Source organism: Falco naumanni, chromosome 18 (assembly GCF_017639655.2).
Source record: "Falco naumanni isolate bFalNau1 chromosome 18, bFalNau1.pat, whole genome shotgun sequence".
In the NCBI taxonomy this organism is placed as follows: domain Eukaryota; kingdom Metazoa; phylum Chordata; class Aves; order Falconiformes; family Falconidae; genus Falco; species Falco naumanni.
In genome coordinates this window covers 936611-957704 of record NC_054071.1, presented here as the reverse complement: position 1 = coordinate 957704, position 21094 = coordinate 936611, and the positions used below count along the sequence as shown (strand labels likewise).

At 42.4% G+C, this 21094-nt stretch overlaps 1 protein-coding gene across 2 annotated transcripts; it reads left to right on the top strand.

Annotated features, from left to right (window-relative positions):
• Nucleotides 1-114: 114 nt before the first annotated feature.
• DDX42 (DEAD-box helicase 42) lies at nucleotides 115-19570 on the top strand. 2 transcript variants are annotated; one of them, XM_040617477.1, is made up of 18 exons: nucleotides 115-212; nucleotides 2020-2256; nucleotides 3104-3254; nucleotides 3869-3930; nucleotides 4959-4995; nucleotides 6461-6610; nucleotides 6857-6961; nucleotides 7565-7684; nucleotides 8797-8973; nucleotides 9479-9607; nucleotides 10457-10556; nucleotides 11235-11282; nucleotides 11800-11897; nucleotides 13238-13514; nucleotides 14159-14385; nucleotides 15700-15810; nucleotides 16704-16805; nucleotides 17450-19570. In XM_040617477.1, the coding sequence occupies exons 2-18, from the start codon at nucleotides 2036-2038 to the stop codon at nucleotides 18206-18208; spliced, it is 2874 nt and encodes a 957-aa protein (XP_040473411.1). In that variant the 5' UTR covers nucleotides 115-212; nucleotides 2020-2035; the 3' UTR covers nucleotides 18209-19570. The 2 variants fall into 2 exon arrangements, with proteins under 2 accessions (XP_040473411.1, XP_040473412.1); XM_040617478.1 differs by lacking the exon at nucleotides 115-212 and adding an exon at nucleotides 780-898.
• Nucleotides 19571-21094: the final 1524 nt, after the last annotated feature.

The following is a 21094-nucleotide window of genomic DNA, read 5'->3' as shown; positions in this document are numbered from 1 at the left end:
GGCACCGCCTGCCAGGGTGGCCCGGGGTGTCCCGGGCCTCGCCCGCTCCCGCCACCCTCCACCCGCGGCTTCCCCCGCTGCCAGCGCGCATGCTCGGCGGGGCGCGCTGTGACGTTAGCGCGTCACGCACGGCGGCGCGTCGGTGCGGCGCGTCTCCACCCCCCGCCCCGGTAACCGGGGAAGCGGCGGCCGGCGGCTGCGGTGCCCGAGGGGTGAGTGAGGGGCTGGGGGCGCGGAGCGGGCTGGCGCGGCCGCCCCTTCCCTGCCGGCCAGCGGTGCCTCCCGCGGGGCAGGCGACGGGGCCGCGGCCTAGCGCGGGCTGGGGCAGCCTGGGCCTGGCCCTCACAAAGGGCCCGCCCCCGCGGCGGGAAGGGCCGTGAGCGGCCCCGCGCAGGGCCCAGGGAAACGCCGCCGCCCCCAGTGCCACGCCCGCCCCGGAGCCGGGGGCTCTGCGCGGCGCCGGGCCCCCTGTCCTGCCCTGCCGAGCTCGAGGGAGGGAGGGAGGGAGGGAGGGAGGGAGGGAGGGTCGGGCGCCGGGGACGGGGTAGCTGGACGCGCCGCTGCGTCTCCCTCCGGTGCTGGGGACCCCGGGAAGGCTCCGCGCCGCGGTGGTTCTCACCGAGGCGGTGCTGGCGGGGAAGAGGCGCCCTGGCAGCCTGCGGGGCGCGCTGCCCTCCGGCGCTGCCCTGCAGCCCTCTCCCTGCTCGCTCCAGGGCGCTCCCTGGGCAAGCTGACCGGATTTTGTACTTCTGCAGCTGTACGACAGAATAAAAGAAGAATTCTCAGTATTTTCTGCAGTGGGACGAGGGAAAGCAAAAATGTCGATAAGCACAGTGAGGAAGAATCCTTAAAATCAGATGTAACTTAAAAGATGTCTCGCTGTGCTCTCAGCGGCAGTGTAAGGGTACACTTTTGTCCATTTGTTGCACAGTTTGGTTTCTTATCTGCCACATGTCTGCAGGTGTGAGCGCTCCTGTGTCGGTGCAGGTGGGGCAGCAGGACACCCAGGCAGCTGCTGCGGGGGAGAACCGAGCAGCAGTTTCCCCCGAAGTCTCTTAGCAAGCTCTGGTCTAGGCTTCAGGTTTATAGAGTAAGGCCCAAGCTGGTCAATGCTGCACAGGCAGCAGGAGCAGTATTTACTCTCAGATTATTTTGAAGTTGATTCTTTTGCCAGTGAATTCTGGTCTTACTGGAGAATTCTCACTGAATGGGAAGATTTGTGTAATAAAGCTTGTAGCCTTTGGCCTATCTAATTATAACCCACTTAAAGGTTATGCCTTAAAGGTATGACTGACTTGACCATGCAGATGAAATAATGAAATTACTTGGAACAGAAAACGTATGTCTTTAGTAGATCAGTTCAGTTGTCGCTTCATCTAACTTAAAAAACGAGTTCAGGGCAGACGTATTATGTGGCGTATTTAAAACATGGTTTGAAAAATGTAGGTTGAAGAACGTACATGTAGCTAAAGATGCTTTCTCAAGAAGAGTGAGTTGATTTTTTGCAGAAGTGTGCTTTGTCTCTAATGGAGCGGTGTGCTGCTTTGGGCCCGCTTTTCTAGAGGTGTCTGGACTGCAGTAGTGTGGTATTTACAAACCATGGAACACTCAAGGATGGGACTGTATGGACATGCCAAATATGTACCGAGCTGACTTTTCATGTCTTGTTCCTGCTGATGTTCAAAGTCCTGGCCTTGGGCTTGTTTGTCTTAGATTGCAAAACAGATGAAACAAGCAACATCTTAAATGTGCTTAAGTAATAGCTGAGGGACATGATCTGTTTTGAAAGACCGCCTTTTTTTTTTATTATTCTTTTATCGGATTATGGATACATTCATGCTTACAAGGAAAGAGCAAAGCCCAGTCCTTTTTGGGAAACAGATCAAACTCTTGTCAGTCACATTTCCACAAGTTTGTCTATAATGACTGAAGTAATGCTCTTACAAGAAAAACCGTGACAATTACATGTAACTGCCTAAAGCAGAGAGGGCATTAATTTGTCTTTTCTGAATTTAACAGGTATATTGGGGACATCATGAATTGGAATAAAGGTGGACCTGGTACTAAGAGAGGCTTTGGTTTTGGTGGATTTGCCATAACACCTGGAAAAAAAGAGGAGCCTAAGCTCTCTCAACAGTCTCATAGTGCTTTTGGAACAGCCGGTTCTTCTGCTGCATTTGCAAAATCAGGACCTCCTCAGCTGCCTTCTTTCTACAAAATTGGGTCAAAGCGAGCAAATTTTGATGAAGAGAATGCGTAAGTACAAGTTGTTTCCTGTGTTTATCTAGCTCTAGATTTTAGTCTTTTAAAGTTTCCAAGGTCAGGGACAGTATTATCTGTGATGTTTATGAGGTTTAGTTATTTAGGAAAGCCTGCTTAAGGATAAATATCCTAACACTGCACTATGGTGTAACAGAACCCTGGTAGCTTTATGGCAGTAGCATCAAGAAAAACTGAGCTAGTCACATGCAGGAACTCCCACCTCTGTTCTGCAGCAGACTTTGGTGTCGCCCTGAACCAATTATTTACCTTTCTCTGGGTGTCAGCATGTCATCTGTAAAATCAGAGTAATAATACATCCTTGTCTTTAAGTATATTTAAAAGACTCTTAAGACAATACAGCAGCCCATGGAGAGATCTCCCCTAGCTTTCCCCTCTCTAAGAACATATCTCAGCTGTGAGGCTCAGTCAGCTCAGTCATATTGACGCTGGTGTGTTCAGAACTGGAGCCAAGCAGAATAAATTTGGGTGTTTGCGCAGGGGAACATTCAGCTCCACAGTTCTTGACTAAACCTTCTATTAGCTGCACAAACATGTTGGATAGAAGGGAGGTCGGAAAAACATCCTATATTCAGCAGCCTGGGAGACCCACTCAAGATCAGTGTCATAATACCTATTTGCCCTGCCACCTCTTTTAGCTTACAACATGAATAATTGTAAATAAATACATCTCAACATCTTTTCCTGTGTATTTACTGTATATATACTGTGTATATACTGACATTTATTATCCTCAGTGTGGGAAGCTTGACTCGGAAACCACGAAAGACAGCATGGTACTGTAGGCTCTGTGCTGACTGGGCCGTTGTTCTTTTCTTTTCAGGTACTTTGAGGATGAAGAGGAAGATTCCAGCAATGTTGAATTGCCATACATTCCCGCAGAGAATTCCCCCACTCGCCAGCAGTTTCATTCCAAATCAGCAGACTCTGACAGCGATGATGATCCTCTGGAGGCATTCATGGCTGAAGTGGAGGCAAGACCCGGCTTGTGAAATGTTTATTAATTTTTGGAACTGTACTTTTCTCCAGTCAGGAGCAGCAAATGTCACTCACAGCTTTGGCAACTGTATTCAGAATGTCACTTACCTTTCGGTTTTTTGTGTGAGATGCTGTGTTATTTAGAACTCAAAGGTGGATTAGGTGGGGAGAGGGTAGATATGATTTACGATAGCCTAACTAACTGTTTTGAGCGTGTCAAAACAATACAGCGAAGGGCATTGTGTGTCTCTGAATATGAAATTAAGGGGTTTTGCATTTTTCACTACCTGAATTGAAATAATTTGTATTTATCATGAGCTATTTCTTAGCTACAGTTCTGTTATTAGCTGGATTCTATCACTGTTTCCAGGAGGAATGCGGGGAATGTGGGTTTTTTTTCAACAACGTTGCTTCAAAGTTATGGTATATACATTTCAAAGCTATTTGTAGAAGTATTTATTTAGCATGATAAGGATATTGAACAAGAGAAAGTTTAGTCCAAAAAGTGTCGTCTCTGTGGCCTGATGATCTAGTTATGTAGAAACATTTTTCCCTTCCATGTTTTACCATCTTGGTCTTTTTAACATGTTATAATTTTATGACCTGTTAGGATCAAGCTGCTCGAGACATGAAGAGGCTCGAAGATAAAGACAAAGAAAAGAAGAATGTTAAGTAAGTTTTCTTTTATAATTCCCATGCCTGCCTGTGTCTTGTATGGTGCTAAGAGAATTCCAATGCATTTTGTTGATGATAATTGTTCTGTAGACAATCTAATATATACCTAGTAACCAGCATTAACCAGCGCATGATGATATCCCCCATGGGTAATGTTCTGTACAATAAAAACTGAATAATAGGAGGAAGGAATCCATGGTGGCATCCTATGGTAAACTGAGAGTTCTCTCTTATGAGAAATCTTTCTAGGTCATGCAAATTGGGGCAGCACATTGTACTACCACCACTTTCCAAATCAACCTGAATAGTTTTTCTTCTTTCCACATCCATGCAGTGATCAGGTTGGTTTAGCTTAAAATTGCATTTATGTGAGGAAAATAATTCAGTGCTGCTCTGCCTGTAGTACTGGAGAATCTTCCAAACTTCAACTAGGTTTTAAGACATTCCCTGTAAAGCTGATACATTAGTTAGCACATGATAACTGGGATACTAAATTTGGAGTTTAAAAACAGTTTACATTTTTACAGCTTATCTATCTGTTTTGACCAAGGAAAATAACTATGCTGTTGATTCTTGATATAAATGTCAGATACATTGGTAGAACTTGCATTGCATGGGGTTGATCAGATTATACATGGTCCTGAAACAGAACACCGGATCCAAATCGCCACCTGGGGATGTTCTGAACTGGATTTGCACTTCCTGGCTCATATTCCTCTTCAGTTATGGGACTTCTGTAGCATCAAGAGCTTAGACCAGGATGATCTTTGATGTGGCTTCTACTGGGAAGACGGAATCCTAATCTTTCAGTCTCATTACTAGAAGTAAAAAGAAGTCTTTGCAGGGTCGCTGTTATGGTTGGCACCAAATACGAAAACTCCATGGGTTGGGATTATAAATGTTACTGAGTTGTTAGTGTTGTGTCTTCCACGAAATACGGAGCTCAGCACTAATCAAATGAAAGTATGGAGCTGAGTATGTGGAACACTTGCAGGGAAGTTTTTTTTCTCCGCTTGTTTTTCCAGGGGTATTCGAGATGACATTGAAGAGGAAGATGACCAAGTGAGTTCCTATGCAGTCTTTCTATCTTCTTTTTTGTTGTTTTTGGGGTTTTTTTTAACCTTCCCTCGCCAAATATATAAGTACTAGGTACAAACAAAACTCCAGTATCATGCACAGGTATCTGGACAATTCAGCAGGAAGCTCTAGTGGTTACCCTTCTACCCTTCTAGCTGTTTCACTAAAAAAAAAGAAGAGTACTAGGAGACAATTTCATTCTTTTTTACTCTGTTTAAGAAGATTTTTTTCAGTCAATCTGAACTTGAACTTCCTGTACATGTTTTTCAGTATCTGAAAGTCTCAACAAATTTGAAATTAGCAGAATCAACTAACCAGGAGCACCAGTGAGAGGCTGTTAAATGTGGAGGCTATTTGCAATGAAATTTCATGTCTGTTAAGAGCAAGAATTGGGCTTTTTGCTCTTTATTTTTGGAGGACATCCAGTTCTGATTGGGGATTATAAGCATCACTGTAACAAACAGTAAACAAAGAGGAAAGACTTCATTTCAAAACATACCTTACTACTAAGTTCTAATTAATAACTGTTGTGTTACTTGCAGTAATGCAAAGCATGGAAGCACGGTTGTCTGGCCTTGAGGCCTTTGCTTCCAATTTGGTGAGCGTAGCTATGCTAAAGTTTGAGCAAAGGTGACTTTAACTTGGGGACAGCTGTTTTCCAAGTGCATTGCATGCATATCTATGTGACTGAGTGATAATTGGCCACGCAAACGAAAAAGCCAGACGGGTTTATACATATATTTGTAGTTGAACCTTGCTTTAAAAATCTGGTCTTAAATATTTGCTTGAAAGTCAAGTGAGACTGCTGTTTTCTCCATAAGAATATCTTGGTGTGCCAGCAAGATTCTGAGAGAGACATACATGTTTGTGAGTTGTAAGGATGGCATATGACAGTGGTGATAGTGACTTCAAACTTGGGCTTGTGTTGAAGGACTCTTCTGAAATAATTTCCCGTTTGCTGTTGACTCTCTCCATGAAAAACAGATATCTATTTTCATTTCTTAGAGTCTAGTTAGGGAAGTGGAGAAACTATCTTTGGCATAGTGTGTTTAAAAAAACATAAACATCATGCTTAGTAACATTGTGTTCTCTGTTTAAAAACCTGCAGTGTTTGCACTTCGTTCATGTGGAAATAAGAACAGATTCTTCCATTGTTTAAGCATAACAGGTCTTGGTAGAAGTTGTTAAGCAGACATGTAAGAGAAGTTTAGTTTTTAAAAGCATTTTGTGCTCTAACTGACACTATAGTTTTCTTCATTTGTACTTACTGTCCTTCTGGACATAACTGTTGGTATTTATTAGAAGAATCAGTCCTAGTGAACGTGGTTGTTTTTTCTCTCAATGGTGGGTATGAAAGCAAACAGCTGTCTAGCATATACATAATTTAAACAAATCTAGCAGCATTTTTGTATCCTATTGTATGTGATTTTACTGATATGTTTTGCTGCAGGAAGCTTATTTTCGCTACATGGCTGAAAATCCCACTGCTGGTGTGGTCCAAGAAGAGGAAGAGGATAACCTGGAGTATGATAGTGATGGGAACCCAATTGCACCGTCCAAAAAAATCATTGATCCTCTCCCACCTATTGATCATTCAGAGGTAGGAAGTTTATTCCATTCTGTTCTGTCTGAGGCATTTAGAAAGCAGGTCTGTGCTTCTGTCCCTGTAGTATTTCAGTGCTGTGCTACCTAAGTCATACTAAAGATTCTTGAAATAGCTTTGTATTAAACAAATGTTCTTGCAGACAATTAAGAACTTTTGAGAAAAAGAACTCTTCCCCTCCAAAACTAAGTGTACAGAGAGAGAATCTCGAGTCCCAAACTAACTCGGTAGTTACCCTTGCAGATTGAATATCCACCGTTTGAGAAAAATTTCTATGATGAGCATGAGGAGATCACCAGTCTCACCCCGCAGCAAGTGGTGGAGTTACGTCATAAACTTAATCTCCGGGTAAGCTGGTCACAAAATGATCCTCCTAGGATCTTTTTTCTCCCTATGGTTTTTTTTGGATTGTCTTAGCAGTTTTAATGAGGAAACTCCAGCTTTTGAATACCAAGCCTCTCGGATACCTTCAGTGACTTTGATTTAAGGGAGCCTGATTTTCCTTAGCAGTTCTTGAAAGTCTTCTCCAGATTTTTCAGAGTGGGCACCGAAGATTGCCAGTTGCATGGTTGCACTTGGATTGAAGAACTCCAGAGCTAGGAACTGAAACTGGAACTATTATCTGAAAGAATTAGTTCTTTGCCATTTGTGACATGTTAGTGTGGTGACTCTCTATGAAGGGAATTATTTGGGGAAGACCAATTATACAAGGAAGGCGATAAGATGTTTAGTAGCTTATGTCGATGGACAATTTATCTAAATTTTTATACCTGAAAGTCTTATTTACATAACACATCTGGAATTTTTACCTAGTTAAACTTATATCTATTCAGAAAGTAAAAGGCCATTTTCAGAGGCAGACACGCCTTTCTTTTGGTTTCATTTTTGTATAGATTCTTCTTTGTTTTTCTCTTACTGTTCATGAGGCAAAGATATGTTTCTGTTTCTAAGGTGTCTGGTGCTGCTCCTCCACGGCCTGGCAGTAGTTTTGCTCATTTTGGGTTTGATGAGCAACTTATGCATCAAATTAGGAAATCTGAGTATACCCAGCCGACTCCTATACAATGTCAGGTGAGTGTTGTTACTTCTCTAACACCTAAGGAAAGCTACTGAAACATATGCAAAAGTCCCTAGTCCATATGAGGATGTATACAAATCTAGTTTCCTATATAAAGCTGTTAAAGAGAAGAATAATCTGTATTTTTCTAGGAAAATGGCTTTGGTATTATTTAAATAGGGGTTTACCACCCAGCTTTTTTCTTGTCAAATGACCACTGTAAATATATCCATGTTTTTTTCCTCATTTTTTTCTTAGTGAAGACTGAAGAACATTTAAGTGACATCTCTTGCTTATAGAAATGTATGAAAGGTTTTTTTGGGTTGTTGTTTTTGGGGTTTGGGTGTTTTTTAAAAATTGTGTTAAAAACAATCACAGCAGTAGCTGAGTAAAGAGCCATACATCGACTTTATTCCTTTAAACAGCTTATATTTGAATGTCTTGTGACTAGAAGAGGTATGCAACAAGGCATTTTTCTCATTTCTTTTGGCAGTTGAAATAAATGCTCTGTGAACTGGACCATTTAACTGGTCATTCCTTGGAGAGCTGTGCAAGCAAAAGGGATTCTGCTGCATATGTAGATTGATTACCATAAGTAATTAAGGTTATCAATAACATAACTAGAACCGCACCACTTCACATGCTTTTTTTGAAGTATAAAAAATGACGTGGCGCTATATCTAGGGGATGTGTATTAGGACCTTAGCCCATGCTATTTGTAAAAAACAGTGGTTGAGAGGTCCTTATAGCAGCAGTAGGGATGAACTGAGGACTTCAGCACTCTGAATGTTTACAGAAAGAATAGGCTCAAAGAATTTATTTTTAGCATTCTTACAGCTGATGAGATGCATTTGTGTACATGTAAATGTATCCTTGGGATGTTGTGCAGTACCCAAACATTGATTTCATATAGGACACCAACAGTCAGAACATGGTAATTGCTTCCAGCCTTAAAACAAATAATTCAGATCTGAATTTGGCAGTAAAACTGTGTAAGCTTCGACCTGTGTTACTGTGAGTCGTCTGTAATGTGCTTTCCTCTTGTTACCTGAGTTTTCATGTAATATCTAGTACAAGAATATGCTAAGGTAGGCATAATATGGGTTTAGAATCTCCTTATTTTTAGGGTGTACCAGTTGCACTAAGTGGCAGAGATATGATTGGGATAGCTAAGACTGGAAGTGGAAAAACAGCAGCCTTCATCTGGCCGATGTTGATTCACATCATGGATCAAAAGGAGCTTGAACCAGGGGATGGTCCCATTGCCGTGATTGTCTGCCCGACCAGAGAGCTTTGCCAACAGGTAAATGTGTAGTAATCCTATGTGTGTCATACAGTATTGTTATAGAACATGACAAAATTCTGGGCAGAAATTATCAGAGAACCTCTGTAAACTATTTGAAAAAACTACCCCTGTTTATTAGTGGTGTGGCTCCAGTATAAGCTCACAATTCTTTCCTACAAAGTCTTATTGAAGGATCATAGCAAATCTGAAATTGTACATTTTTGCACAGTGCTACTATATTATTTCCAAGTATTAAGAATATTGTGGATGCATTGCCACCAATTCTCTGCGTAAAACGATAGAGCCTGGAGGTTAAAATTATGGTTGGACGCTTAAATAGGTTTCTCAAACTACTGGAAATTATCCACAAGCATTGAAGTATTCAGCCCTGAGGATTTCTGAATGATTTCATTAAGTTATTAGCTGAAAATTATTTCAGAAGCTGGACTGTATTTCTAAGGCAGGTGTATTTTCTCAGATCTGTCTCACATGAACTGTGACATGCTTTGTTTACAATTCTCAGATCCATTCCGAATGCAAGCGCTTTGGTAAGGCGTACAATCTGCGCTCTGTAGCTGTGTATGGAGGAGGAAGCATGTGGGAGCAAGCCAAAGCGCTCCAGGAGGGCGCAGAGATAGTTGTCTGCACACCAGTAAGTACCTGTATGCACACAGTACAACATTTTGTTGCTAGACTGAAGCTGAGACAGATTTTTAATAGCACTGGTGAGGCAGAATTTGTTCTCTGATTAATGAAACCTAGATTCTTCACAAGTTATCAGATGTTGAGAGCAAATATGCTGGGATTATTCTCCTCCCAGGAGGAACTGAAAGACATTAAGTATGGTCTCCGATAGGAGACAGAGTAGCAAGCAAGATCTGCTTGAATCGGTGTCAGTTGTGTGCGATACCAGCTTCTGATTGCTGAGCCTTAAATCCATGAAGAAAATTCCCAGAATGTCATGAACTTGAGTGCCATCTTCCTGAATCAGTGTAGAGCCTGTGGTGGTAATGCTGAAGGGTTGAATGGGTATTGATACTGAACCAGTGATTTAAATAAGCGCTTATTGCAAAGAATAGTTACAAGCTTGGGCAAAACAGAGCAGCTAATGGTTGGAGGAAGTTTTATTGTGGCTGTTTATTGGTCTACTGGGCAAGAAAACAAAGTATGAAGAACTCCCTTGCCAAAAATTGTGGGGTTAAGTAGCCAGTTTGCATTTAAAATTTAATTGTGGTGAAGAATGGGGAATTTTAGGATCTCAGCACTGTTAAGCTTGAAAAAACAGTCTTACAGTTCAGCTTGTCAAGCATAGTTGAAGAGAGTTTTAGGAATCTATTTCTATGACTTGAATATTGACACTTCTAGACTGAAGCCTTGAGATGTTTTCTGTTCTGAGTGTCTGGTGAGGATAAAAAGCAGTTAATGGAAGGATGTATATATTAACATTTTTTTAAAATATGCTTTAAAAACTTGGCTTTTGTTGTTTCGGTTTTTTTAATAGGGTCGTTTGATTGATCATGTGAAAAAGAAAGCTACAAACCTTCAAAGAGTCACTTACCTTGTGTTTGATGAAGCTGACAGAATGTTTGATATGGGTTTTGGTATGTAATGAACAAAGGTCACTGTTTTGGAAAGCAGTGGTGTCCGGTTCCCAGATTAGCAGAACTGTTTATAACCCCTGTAGCTTTATATACTTGAAAATACATTAAGCGAATACTTATAGACAAAACTCCTATTTAAAGATCAATATCTGTTGCTGTTAAGAGATCAGCAAAGTCCTGTTGATGTTGAAGTCCAAGAAGCTGATTTTTATCTTAAGAGTTGCTGAATAACTTTTGGGCAAGCCACTTCAGTGCTTTGTATCAGTGTGTACAAACTGCTGGCGTTAAAATAACTTTCTACTTCTTTGGAAGAAGTTTGGTCATTCGGATCTGGATGATTTTGAGTATGTGCTCAAGCATCATGGGACATAGCAAAGATCTGACAGTACTGTGATCCTGCAAAAGGAGGGAGACACTTGTGAAATGTACAGGGTATGCATGGATTCAGCTAGGATCTTTGCTTACGGAATATTTTGCTGAAGGGACTTCCAAAAGTTTCTTTGTACAGCAAAGGAACTTCGATTGCGCAGCAAAAAGCACTTGGAAGTCACAGTAAAATTAAATACTGAATGAGAGGCACTCATTCATTCATTATTTAACAAAAAACAATGAAGAGTGATTCTACTAAATAATGAGCATACAATGTTGATTATGGAGCATTTTTCCTCTCCTTTCCAGAATACCAGGTTAGATCAATCGCAAGCCATGTACGTCCTGACAGACAGAGTAAGTATAAGCATGTTTCAAAATAAACTGAGAGCTGAAGGAGGCTACATGGTGGGCTACCCATTAAGAGTCTGGAACAGAGCTTGAATTTCATGTTCTCGGCACAGCCACACAATGAGACTTTTGCAAAAGTCCGCTGGTGGTGTTCTCGCTGTGGCGTGTTGGGATGGAGCACTTGTGAAATGTGGGCATTTAACCACGCTCTTCATCAGTCTGTAATCCCACCACAGACTGTAATCAAAGATGATGAGCTGAACTAATATTCATATGGTTTGAGATCCTGTGTTGTAAGCTGCCATGAAAGAAAGTTCGCTGTAGTGCCACATCTTATCAACGTCTTATTTCAGATGCCATAAAATGTAATTTTCATTAGAACCAGTAAAACAGACTGTCGCTTCAGATCACTGATAGCTAGCACAGCCGTACAGGTCCTCATTCACAAGATCTGTGCAGTGTGTTCACAGTTCTGAAATAAAAGTTTATTTTTCAAGGAGTTCAAATATCGTTTTTCTTTTAGCCCTCTTGTTCAGTGCCACCTTCCGTAAGAAGATTGAGAAATTGGCCCGAGATATTCTGATCGACCCAATTCGAGTTGTGCAGGGAGACATTGGAGAGGTAATTCCATGATACTTCTGAGACAGTCAGAGAAATGAACTGTTCAGTTTCTGTTGTCTGAAATTTAAGTTAAACTGTGGTAATCGTCATTTATATTTAAGAGTAAATACTTTGTGCTTAACAAAAAGTAGTAAAGTTCCCAGTGGTTTTTTTGCAGGTTTTTTTTTATTGACCTTTCTGCCAACAAATACTCTTCTGTTGATGGGAGGTTTCATCCAGGAGTCAAACATTAATGCAGTAACTGATGTATTTTTTTATTCTTTTTATTAAGCTGAGTCAATGGGCATATCCTTTTGTTTTGTCTCATAAGTATAAATAAAGCAATTGCAGGTTTTGCAATGAAGGATTTGAAACTTAAATTGTAGTATCTTTCAGCTGGTTTATGTGGGAATGTTGATTCTATATTTGCTTGACAGTAGCAGCTGAACTATTAGCAGACCAGGGATTTGGTAATAAGTCGATGAGGTGGACAGATGTGTACTTGCTGTGGAGAAAATTTGCTTATAATATATGAAAACTTGAGAAATTTCACAAGATGCCTTCAGAGCATTTTTCTTTTAACCAGTTCTCTGCATTTTTTTTTCCAATCAGGAATGTGAGGCGTGCCTTTGTAACAAAAAAAATTAACAGCTACCTGAAGCCCTTCTTTCTGGGAAACTGTTTTTTCTAAATTTTGCTTAAAAAAAAGAAGCAGCTTTCCTAGCTCAGTCACAGGTTTTCTATTCCTTAATCTGCATTATTACTCTGAGAGCATCATGCTTGAAATAATTAATATTTGAATGTGTGAAAATTAAATCTTTCTGAGAAACTGCCAGATAGGGCTGTGAGCTCTGCTGCATTTTTATCACTTGCAACACGGCGGGTGTAGGGAGTCTGTTCTTGCCTCTTCTCTTCCTGACTCAAGTCACAGCTCTCAGGAGTACTTTCTCTGATCACCATATGAATAACTTCTGCTGATGAGCATCCTCTCCATCTCAGGCCCTGCTCTTGCACAGTCTGTTGTAGTTGTTAATAGCATCTTGTCGCAAGAGCATCGGCGTTGCACGTACCCGTCTTTAGATCAGTAGGGTGCTAAACTGCAGCATGTCAAAGACTGCACTTTGCCTTTCACATTTAGCAAAGAGTAGCTCATTTAGCCCTGCCTTTTCTGCACTGTGAAAATGAAGTGGTCAGCAGTTAAGCAAGAGCTGAAGACTTTGAGAGGAGAATTTTGATCCCCTGCTTCTCCACTTTTTATTCTCACACCTAGTTTAAATTCCTCATTTGTTCTGCCATCTGTTTTTGTTTGCCATACTGTCCTTTCTGTCCTGTGTTATTGCTTGTCGTATTTCTCCCTTTAGGCAAATGAAGATGTTACCCAAATTGTGGAGATTTTCCCCTCTGGCCCTAGCAAATGGAACTGGCTGACTCGACGCCTCGTGGAGTTCACATCATCTGGGAGCGTTCTCCTGTTTGTCACCAAGAAGGCAAATGCAGAAGAGCTGGCCAATAACCTCAAGCAGGAGGATCATAATCTGGGGCTGCTTCATGGTGACATGGACCAGAGTGAGAGGAATAAAGTCATTTCAGAATTTAAGAAAAAGGGGATCCCAATACTGGTAGCTACTGATGTGGCAGGTATGTGACTTTCTAAGTAACAGCAGCTCATCCAAGTTGTAGATATCAGCAGAAAAATAATACATTTCAGTGGCAGGCAACAAGGTTGGCTTCTGCACCTGCTGGGCACTGTGTTCCAGATGTTTTTCAGAAGTACACAGTTAGTACGGGGTTTTATTTTTAAAATCCTCTAATGATGTTTAAATTACAGTCTGACAGATATTTTTTTAATCTACAGAAAGAAAATAAGCTGTTTCTTAAGGAAGTAGTTACTATTTGTTAATCAGCTGACACACGCTTAAATGAAGAGGAGACAGACACACTTGAAGCCTTCTCTAGAACAGCTTTTGTACCCAGATGTTTAGCTGAACAAAAAGAGAATTTCAGAGCCCTTTAACAAAGCCCTCTCTTTTCCTTGGAATAGCAGTCATTTAAAGAGATCTCTTCCATCTCCAATCCTGTGAACTTGTACTTATACTACTGTTAGAGAAGATACTACTACAGTGAGACTTTTAGCCTACGAAGGGTGTCTTAACTGGGGTATGTTCCTGTGGAAACTCCTTTCGTGTGCTGGAGCAGAATTAAGCGATATGCTGGTATGAATGGGATTGTTTTGAGTTAATTTGGGATAATCACACTTACCACTATGTTGTTCTTCATTACAGCTCGTGGGTTAGATATTCCTTCCATTAAGACTGTCATCAATTATGATGTGGCTCGGGACATAGATACACACACCCACAGAATTGGTCGTACTGGCAGAGCAGGGGAGAAGGGAGTTGCCTACACTCTGCTGACTCCCAAAGACAGTAACTTTGCTGGTGATCTCGTCAGAAATCTGGAAGGCGCTAATCAACATGTTTCCAAAGAGCTGTTGGATCTAGCAATGCAGGTATGAACAAGCGAAAGTACGAACTTCCTCGAGTAGAGGAAGATTCCTTCCATGATTAGCACAAAATCAGGAGCTCAGGGACTTGTTTCTGATTCCATCATGTGTAAGCAGTGACCTTTTGGCGATCTATACTGGTTTTAAGTAGGCTTTCTAGTGGTTTTAATGGCCTTTGAAAGAATCCATGAAGACATGAAGATTTTGGAACACAGTAATATAATCTATATTGGGGTCAAGCACTGCCTAGGAAATTGGGAGCTGTAATCTAGCTGATGCCAGCAGAGCGCTCCAGCTTCAGTATCTCGTTACAGTCAGATTTTCGATGTGCGTTTATGGCAGGCACCTGGAAAATGCAGCTTAGTTGAAAGCTAAACTAGAAAATAGTTGCAGGGACATTCTACTCTGTGAAATAGTTGTTGCTTGATCATTATACCTGCTTTGCAGTGCTGTCTGGCAGGCTTGCTATATATAGGTATGACGGAGAGCTGAAGCAATTGTGCTTTGCGCCACTGTACTCATCAGCTCTTTAAGTTCTTGCCTTTTGCTGCCCATGTAGCTACAAGAGAGCAAAGGCTTTTTGGTAATTCCCAAATTCAGAGATGGATTAGCATGCTTGTGGCTTCATTGCCAAGCAGCTTGGACACCTGCTGTTAGAAGCAAATATTTTTTCTGAAGTACAGAGAGAGCGTTTTCAGATTTGTGAGGCAGAGCTCCACAGGCTGCCTTCGAGAAGAGAATACAGAAGCTGAAAGGCCTGGCTTACTGGCGCCTTCAGATTTGAAGAAACTATAGGGCATAAGAAGAGGTGCAGCCAACCATTATTTAAAAGCCTGGTGACAGGAAGTCTGGTTGGACTGCCGTTTCCTGGTCACTGCTTGTTGCAGGAAGCTTTTCCGACAGAAACCTCATTTCTCCTTAGCCAGGCAGTGGGCTAAATAAATAAAACCCAGGTATGAGCAAGTCCAGAGCTCCCAAGTGAATGGCATTAGAATGGCATTTATTCCTGGGTTTATTAGTATGCAAAGCCCCAAAACTTTAACATGGCTGGAAGTTCAGGGCACAAAACTAGTTTTCATAAAAAGCATTTGTAACAAAAAGCTTCAGACCCACGTGACAGAACTGTCTACAGCTTAGTTTCAAAGTGCTATAGTCTGTCACTCCCATCCCCTTGCAACAGCTGTGTTGTTGAATGAGAAGCAGTTTCTTTATATTTTTCTTTTGAAATGCTCAAAATCTTTCTTTTCTGAGCCTCATTACAGGCATTTATGAAGCTTCTTATTCCCTGTGTTGAGGAGCATTTGTCCTTCTTTTGTACAGAATCCGTGGTTCCGGAAATCACGTTTCAAAGGAGGAAAAGGCAAGAAGCTCAATATTGGTGGTGGTGGCTTAGGATACCGTGAACGTCCTGGTCTGGGATCAGAAAATTCTGTAAGTTGAGATGCTGAAGAAGTTGTTTACAAATTCTTGGAACTTTTAAACTTGGTATTGACTCCTCTTTAAAAAAATCTTAGTACTGGAATACAGCCTCTGCTTTGAAAGTTTTTCACAGCCCAGAATCTTTCAGAGTTAGTATCAGTAATATCTCAAGGGAAACTGTCCTGTGGTGTTATCCTCTTGTCAAGAGCTACCTTCTAGAGGGCCAGAGTAATCTGGAAGGTTTGGATTCTTCCAAAAATAGACTGTCAGTGCAAAATAAATGCTAATAAACTACTTGAAAAGCCATTTCCAGGCTGATTCTTGGCAGCAAAAAGTCTTGCAGCATTCGTAACACTTACTAAGGTATGTCCATGCTAGGAAAACAGCTCACTGCCCATGTGTACGGGGGCAGAGTTTAACTGTAGATGTGTTGAAAACACATCATGTTCAGCATCCTTCCAAAAGTCACCGCTGAAGCCATGTTCACACTCTGTCTTGGCTATGACCTCTGTGAAAGCCTCCGTTTGGTTGCATTTGGCTTTTGCTTGTACTATAAGGAGCTGGGAAAAGCAGTTACACTGTTGATTAGTGAGTCACTAAGACTTAATGCAGCTTTACTTTTCTGTTGCCCTCAAGGTCGTGGGGCAAACTGTTCCGCTGCTCAGTGCTATCCAGAAGTTTCTCATGCATTTTCTGTGCAGCCTGCTCTAGGTGAACCTGCTTTAGCAGAGAGTTGGCCTGGATGATCTCCAGAGATCCCCTCTAACCCCGACCAGACTGTGATTCTGTGATCCTCAGTAGATGTATTTCCAGAGTGCAGGGTCAAGACAGATGTGGAGAATGGTTGAATTGAAAGTGTCTGTGTTGGATAAATCTCTCCAGTTGTCCTTTGTCTTTTTGCATAGGACCGTGGAAACAACAACAGTGTCATGAGTAACTATGAGGCATACAAGCCGTCCACTGGGGCAATGGGAGACAGACTTACAGCAATGAAAGCAGCTTTTCAGGTTGGTTCAATGATTTGTGCTCCCAAGTTCTGACTCAGGAGGAAAGGACGTGACATGGGAAAAATTTTACTACTGATGATTCAAGACAATTATTTTTTTTCTCCCCTGAAAATGCAGAAACACTAGATTTTAGGGAAGGTGAGCGTAGTAGTTGTGGCCATGTCTCATCCACTTGGAGCACGTGCTCAGCGTTGCAGGCCACAGTGGTAGAATTAGTATGCAGGCTGGGCTGAACATAGTTGCACCAAGTTAATTTGCCAAACTTAGTTTTCTGCTGCCTCTGCTCTCTTTCCTTTCGGATTCTGCGCCTAGGCTTGATCCTATTTAGGTTGCTTAGCAGCAGTAGTGTAATTGCAATCAAAAGAAACGGGGAACAGAGAAACTTTTCAGTATGAAAATTAACCCCATGGTATAGGAGTACCCTTGTTTCTGTGGTCTGGTAGCAGATGGTCCGTTACTAATTCTGTGTACGTAAGCACAGCAGGAATGTAATCACTCCAAAGCTGACTTTACAGGAACTCTTTTTTTTCCTAGGGGGTCCCCAGAATTCCAGATAGGCTTGTTTGCATGATGATTGCGTGATTTGTGGTGCAGTGTAGAGGCAAACATGCTCTCTTTTTTTTCTTTCTGTCTCTTTCCGGCAGTCCCAGTATAAGAGCCACTTTGTTGCTGCAAGCTTAAATAATCAAAAGACTGGTAGCTCCGCTGCTGGTGCTAGTGGCTGGACCAGTGCTGGGAGCTTGAACTCAGTACCGACGAGTTCAGCACAGCAAAATGCTGCAAATCCTGACAGCCCAATTGCAGCTGCCGCAGCAGCAAAGGGTGTTCCAGGTTTCACCAGCACGGGGAATTTGAGTAACGTTCCTACCTTTCCAAGCATGGGAGTACAGGGCTTCAACAACACCAATGCCAGCAGCAGCAATCGAGAAGGCAGCAGCAGCGGCAGCACCAGCCTTGCCACTGCTGGCGGTGGCGGCAGCGGTGGTGGCAGCGGTGGTGGTGGTGGCAGCGGCGGCGGCATTGTCAGAGAACGATACAATGACAACCGGAACAGTCGCCACAACGAGGTCCCACGCCGTGGAGAGGGTGGTGGTCGTGGAGAGGGTGGTGGTCGCTACAATGAAGTGCAGCGCCATGGAGAAGGAGGCGGTCGCCACAGTGACGGTTACCGCCATGGAGAAGGCCGACATGGCGACAACCATCGCCACGGTGAAAGCCGGCACTTCGCTGATGTGGGCAGTGGCAATCGCAATAATGGTGATAGCAGGAGTAGCAACGAAGGTAGGAACAACGAGAGCAGGAATGGTGAGAACAGGAAGGAAGCCAACAGCCGAGACAACAAGACAGATGGTTTTGCTGTCCCAGAGCCCCCAAAGCGTAAGAAGAGCCGGTGGGACAGTTAAAAGCTGGTGTTACACAGCCTAGAATCTCTGCAGGTAGTGTTGTCTTTTTCCAGAGGATTTCTTGGGGGTTTTTGGTAACTGGTTGTTGAGCAGCTGGGAGAAGAGAAGGAAATGATGAAAACTCCTCGTGCAAGTCTGGGCTGGTACATCTGTGGACAGATTCACTCTAATGATGTGTGCACACAATGCTTAGTCAAAAAGAAATCATTTTGATAAAGCTCCCTGGGTTCTGCTTTTAAACATTCAGTGCTCAAATGACTCTTCGCTGGATTTAAACAGATCTTCTTGACAAGGAAGAAGCTGTTTCATGTCCTTGGAACATTAAGAAACTGTTGTCCATAGAAGTATAAAGTAGTCTGTTCTTAACCAGCGTTCACAGTTAAAGAACTAGTCCATCTAGAGATGCTCAGGACCCACCTGTTAAACATTAATCTTTCAGCAATTTGTTCAGTATGGTGAGTTCTTCCCCAGTCTCTTTCTTTTCACGTATTTTCTTAACCCCAAATCATTTGTCCTCCAGGTTGCCCCTTACATTCTCTCCTCATCAACTAAGAATGTGTCAGTTTATGTTGCTGAAGATGGGATGAAGCAAGTTGGTTTTCTTTCCTTTTTTTTTCCCTTGCCTTTTTTTTTTTTTTTTTTTCTAATGAAGCTGTTCAATGGATCCCTCTCCAGCCCAGCTAACTACAAATTCACCTGATGGACTCCCTGGCTTGTTTGTGGTCAGTACATCAATTCCAATCCCATTGCCCATGTATTCTTTTGTTTTAAAGAACGTCGTCTTTCTTAATAACCTTCATTTTGGTGGAAGCCTGCATAGCAAACTTGTCTCTCTGCTGTGCCTATGCACCCTCTGTTATGAGAGGGTTGAATGCTTTCTTCAAATTAAAAACAAAAAAGGGAAAAAATGTAGATACACCACAACAATCAAAGGCTGGTGCCCCCCATGAAGCGTAGCTAAATGAAGAGGCTTCATTCAGACATTCAGGGACCTGCTGCTCAGAAGCCTTTAGGGAGAACCTGAAAAGCAATTGATGAAGAACAACAGTTCGAATATTGCCCCATATTGGACACATGTAGTTAAAACTGTAAAATCTTGCTTGACTGTTTTTAACTCGTCGTGTGTATTATCAGTTTTTTAACTTCTTTTTCTTTTTTTTTTCTTTTTTTTTTTTTTTTTTTGCACCATAAAGGTAAGGAAGAACTCTTTTGTTGAAACACGTCAGCACCCACTGCTGTCTTGTTTCTACTGAAAGAAGTATCAGAAACTGTCAGGGTTTTGTGACATTGTGATGTTTTCTTTATCAGCTGTGCATTTACTTTCTGCTTGCTCTAGTAAATGTTTTATTACTGGTACAAAAACATCTAGCATGTGCTTTTTATTCTCAATTTCTTCCGTTAGCTGTTCTGGTATTTGGATGGAGATTTGACTGTGTTCCTTTTTTTTCACCAGAAGTTGATTTCCTGTTGTTTTTCTCAGTTATCTTTCACCCCAAACTGTTCTGAAACCCTGTTTTAGCTTCAAAGCCTCCTGGGGAATAGATTTTTCTCCATTTTAGAAGTGGGAAGGATACAGCCCAGGACATGTTGCTTATCCCAGGCTTTCATGGCGTCATTGGTTGACCTGGAAAGAGAACTCTGCAACAGTCTTGTGATCTGAGTTGCCTGTTTCAGTTAAGACACCAACTTGATTATTTGGCCCCCCTCACTAACTAGCTCTAATCTGTTGGGGGTTTGTAAAGATAGCTTCCATTTGAGTTCCCTCAGCATGGTCTAGGCAGAAACCTCATTGCACTGGTTTGAGCTCTGAGTATTCAGTATTAAGACAAATATGTCCAGGGCAGATGCGGCAGGGGTTTAGAAGATGTTGCACTCCCCTTTCCTTGTCACACTTAAGGTTTATCGCTCTGCACAACTAAAGATTTGAGTTTCAAAACAAAAAAAATAAAAATAGCTCCATAGTCTAAAGCTGCCATCTGCTCCCTCCCTTCCTGGATCTCAGCTCACTGCCACAGGGAACTGGTCTTGGATGTGGCATATGCTGGAGTTTCTCCCCTCCTTTTTTTAACGCATCCCTCTGCCGTTCGATAGGATTGTTGAAATTCCTCACCCCTCTCTCAGCTACCAGGAGCCTCTTGAGACTTGAATGAGTAAATATTGATCACTGACAGAGAGCTATAAATATCAGTTCACAGCCCCATGTTAGATACATAAGAGGGTTGATTCCATCTCCACAGAACAAGGTAGCAGTGTGAGCAGCACGCCGACTGCCCTGAAAGAGAATCTCTTTCCTTGCAGCGTCAGGCTGGGCTGCTTGCTTCTGAAGAGACCAGAGCAGAACTCGCAGCTGAGCAAATCAATTACGGGAAGCTCAGGTTTCTTTGTAAAGTGCAATCCTTGGATTCTGCTCCTGCCTCTGTGCCTGCACATCAGTCACCCCCTCTGCCTGTCCTCCCCCAGAGCAGGGCATATACCCAGCTGAGCCTCATCCGCATCGTACAGTGCTTGCTTTCCTGGGTGGGAGGGGGGCGGACGTGTCTGACTGCACCAGCATCTGGACCATTTAAAGAATATGGATGCTGGAGCCTTTCCCTTCCCTGATGTGACTTCTGGCTGGCTGTCCCTCCAGCGCTTCCTAATCCTTGTGACTCCTTTGGTATCTTAGCTCTTCACTGGAAGATCTGTGAATGCACAAAATTATTTGCACGTTTGCGGTCACTGTCTTTATCATGAAGTTACTGCCTTGAGGGATTGTGTCTCATTTAAAGCAGGTAGGAAAAAAAAATTCTACATCTTACCACCACCATGCTGTTTGATTTTAACTGGCACATACACGTCATCTCCCAATGATGCAGCAATTCCCCCCTCCCCTGTGGTCTGGCTGGA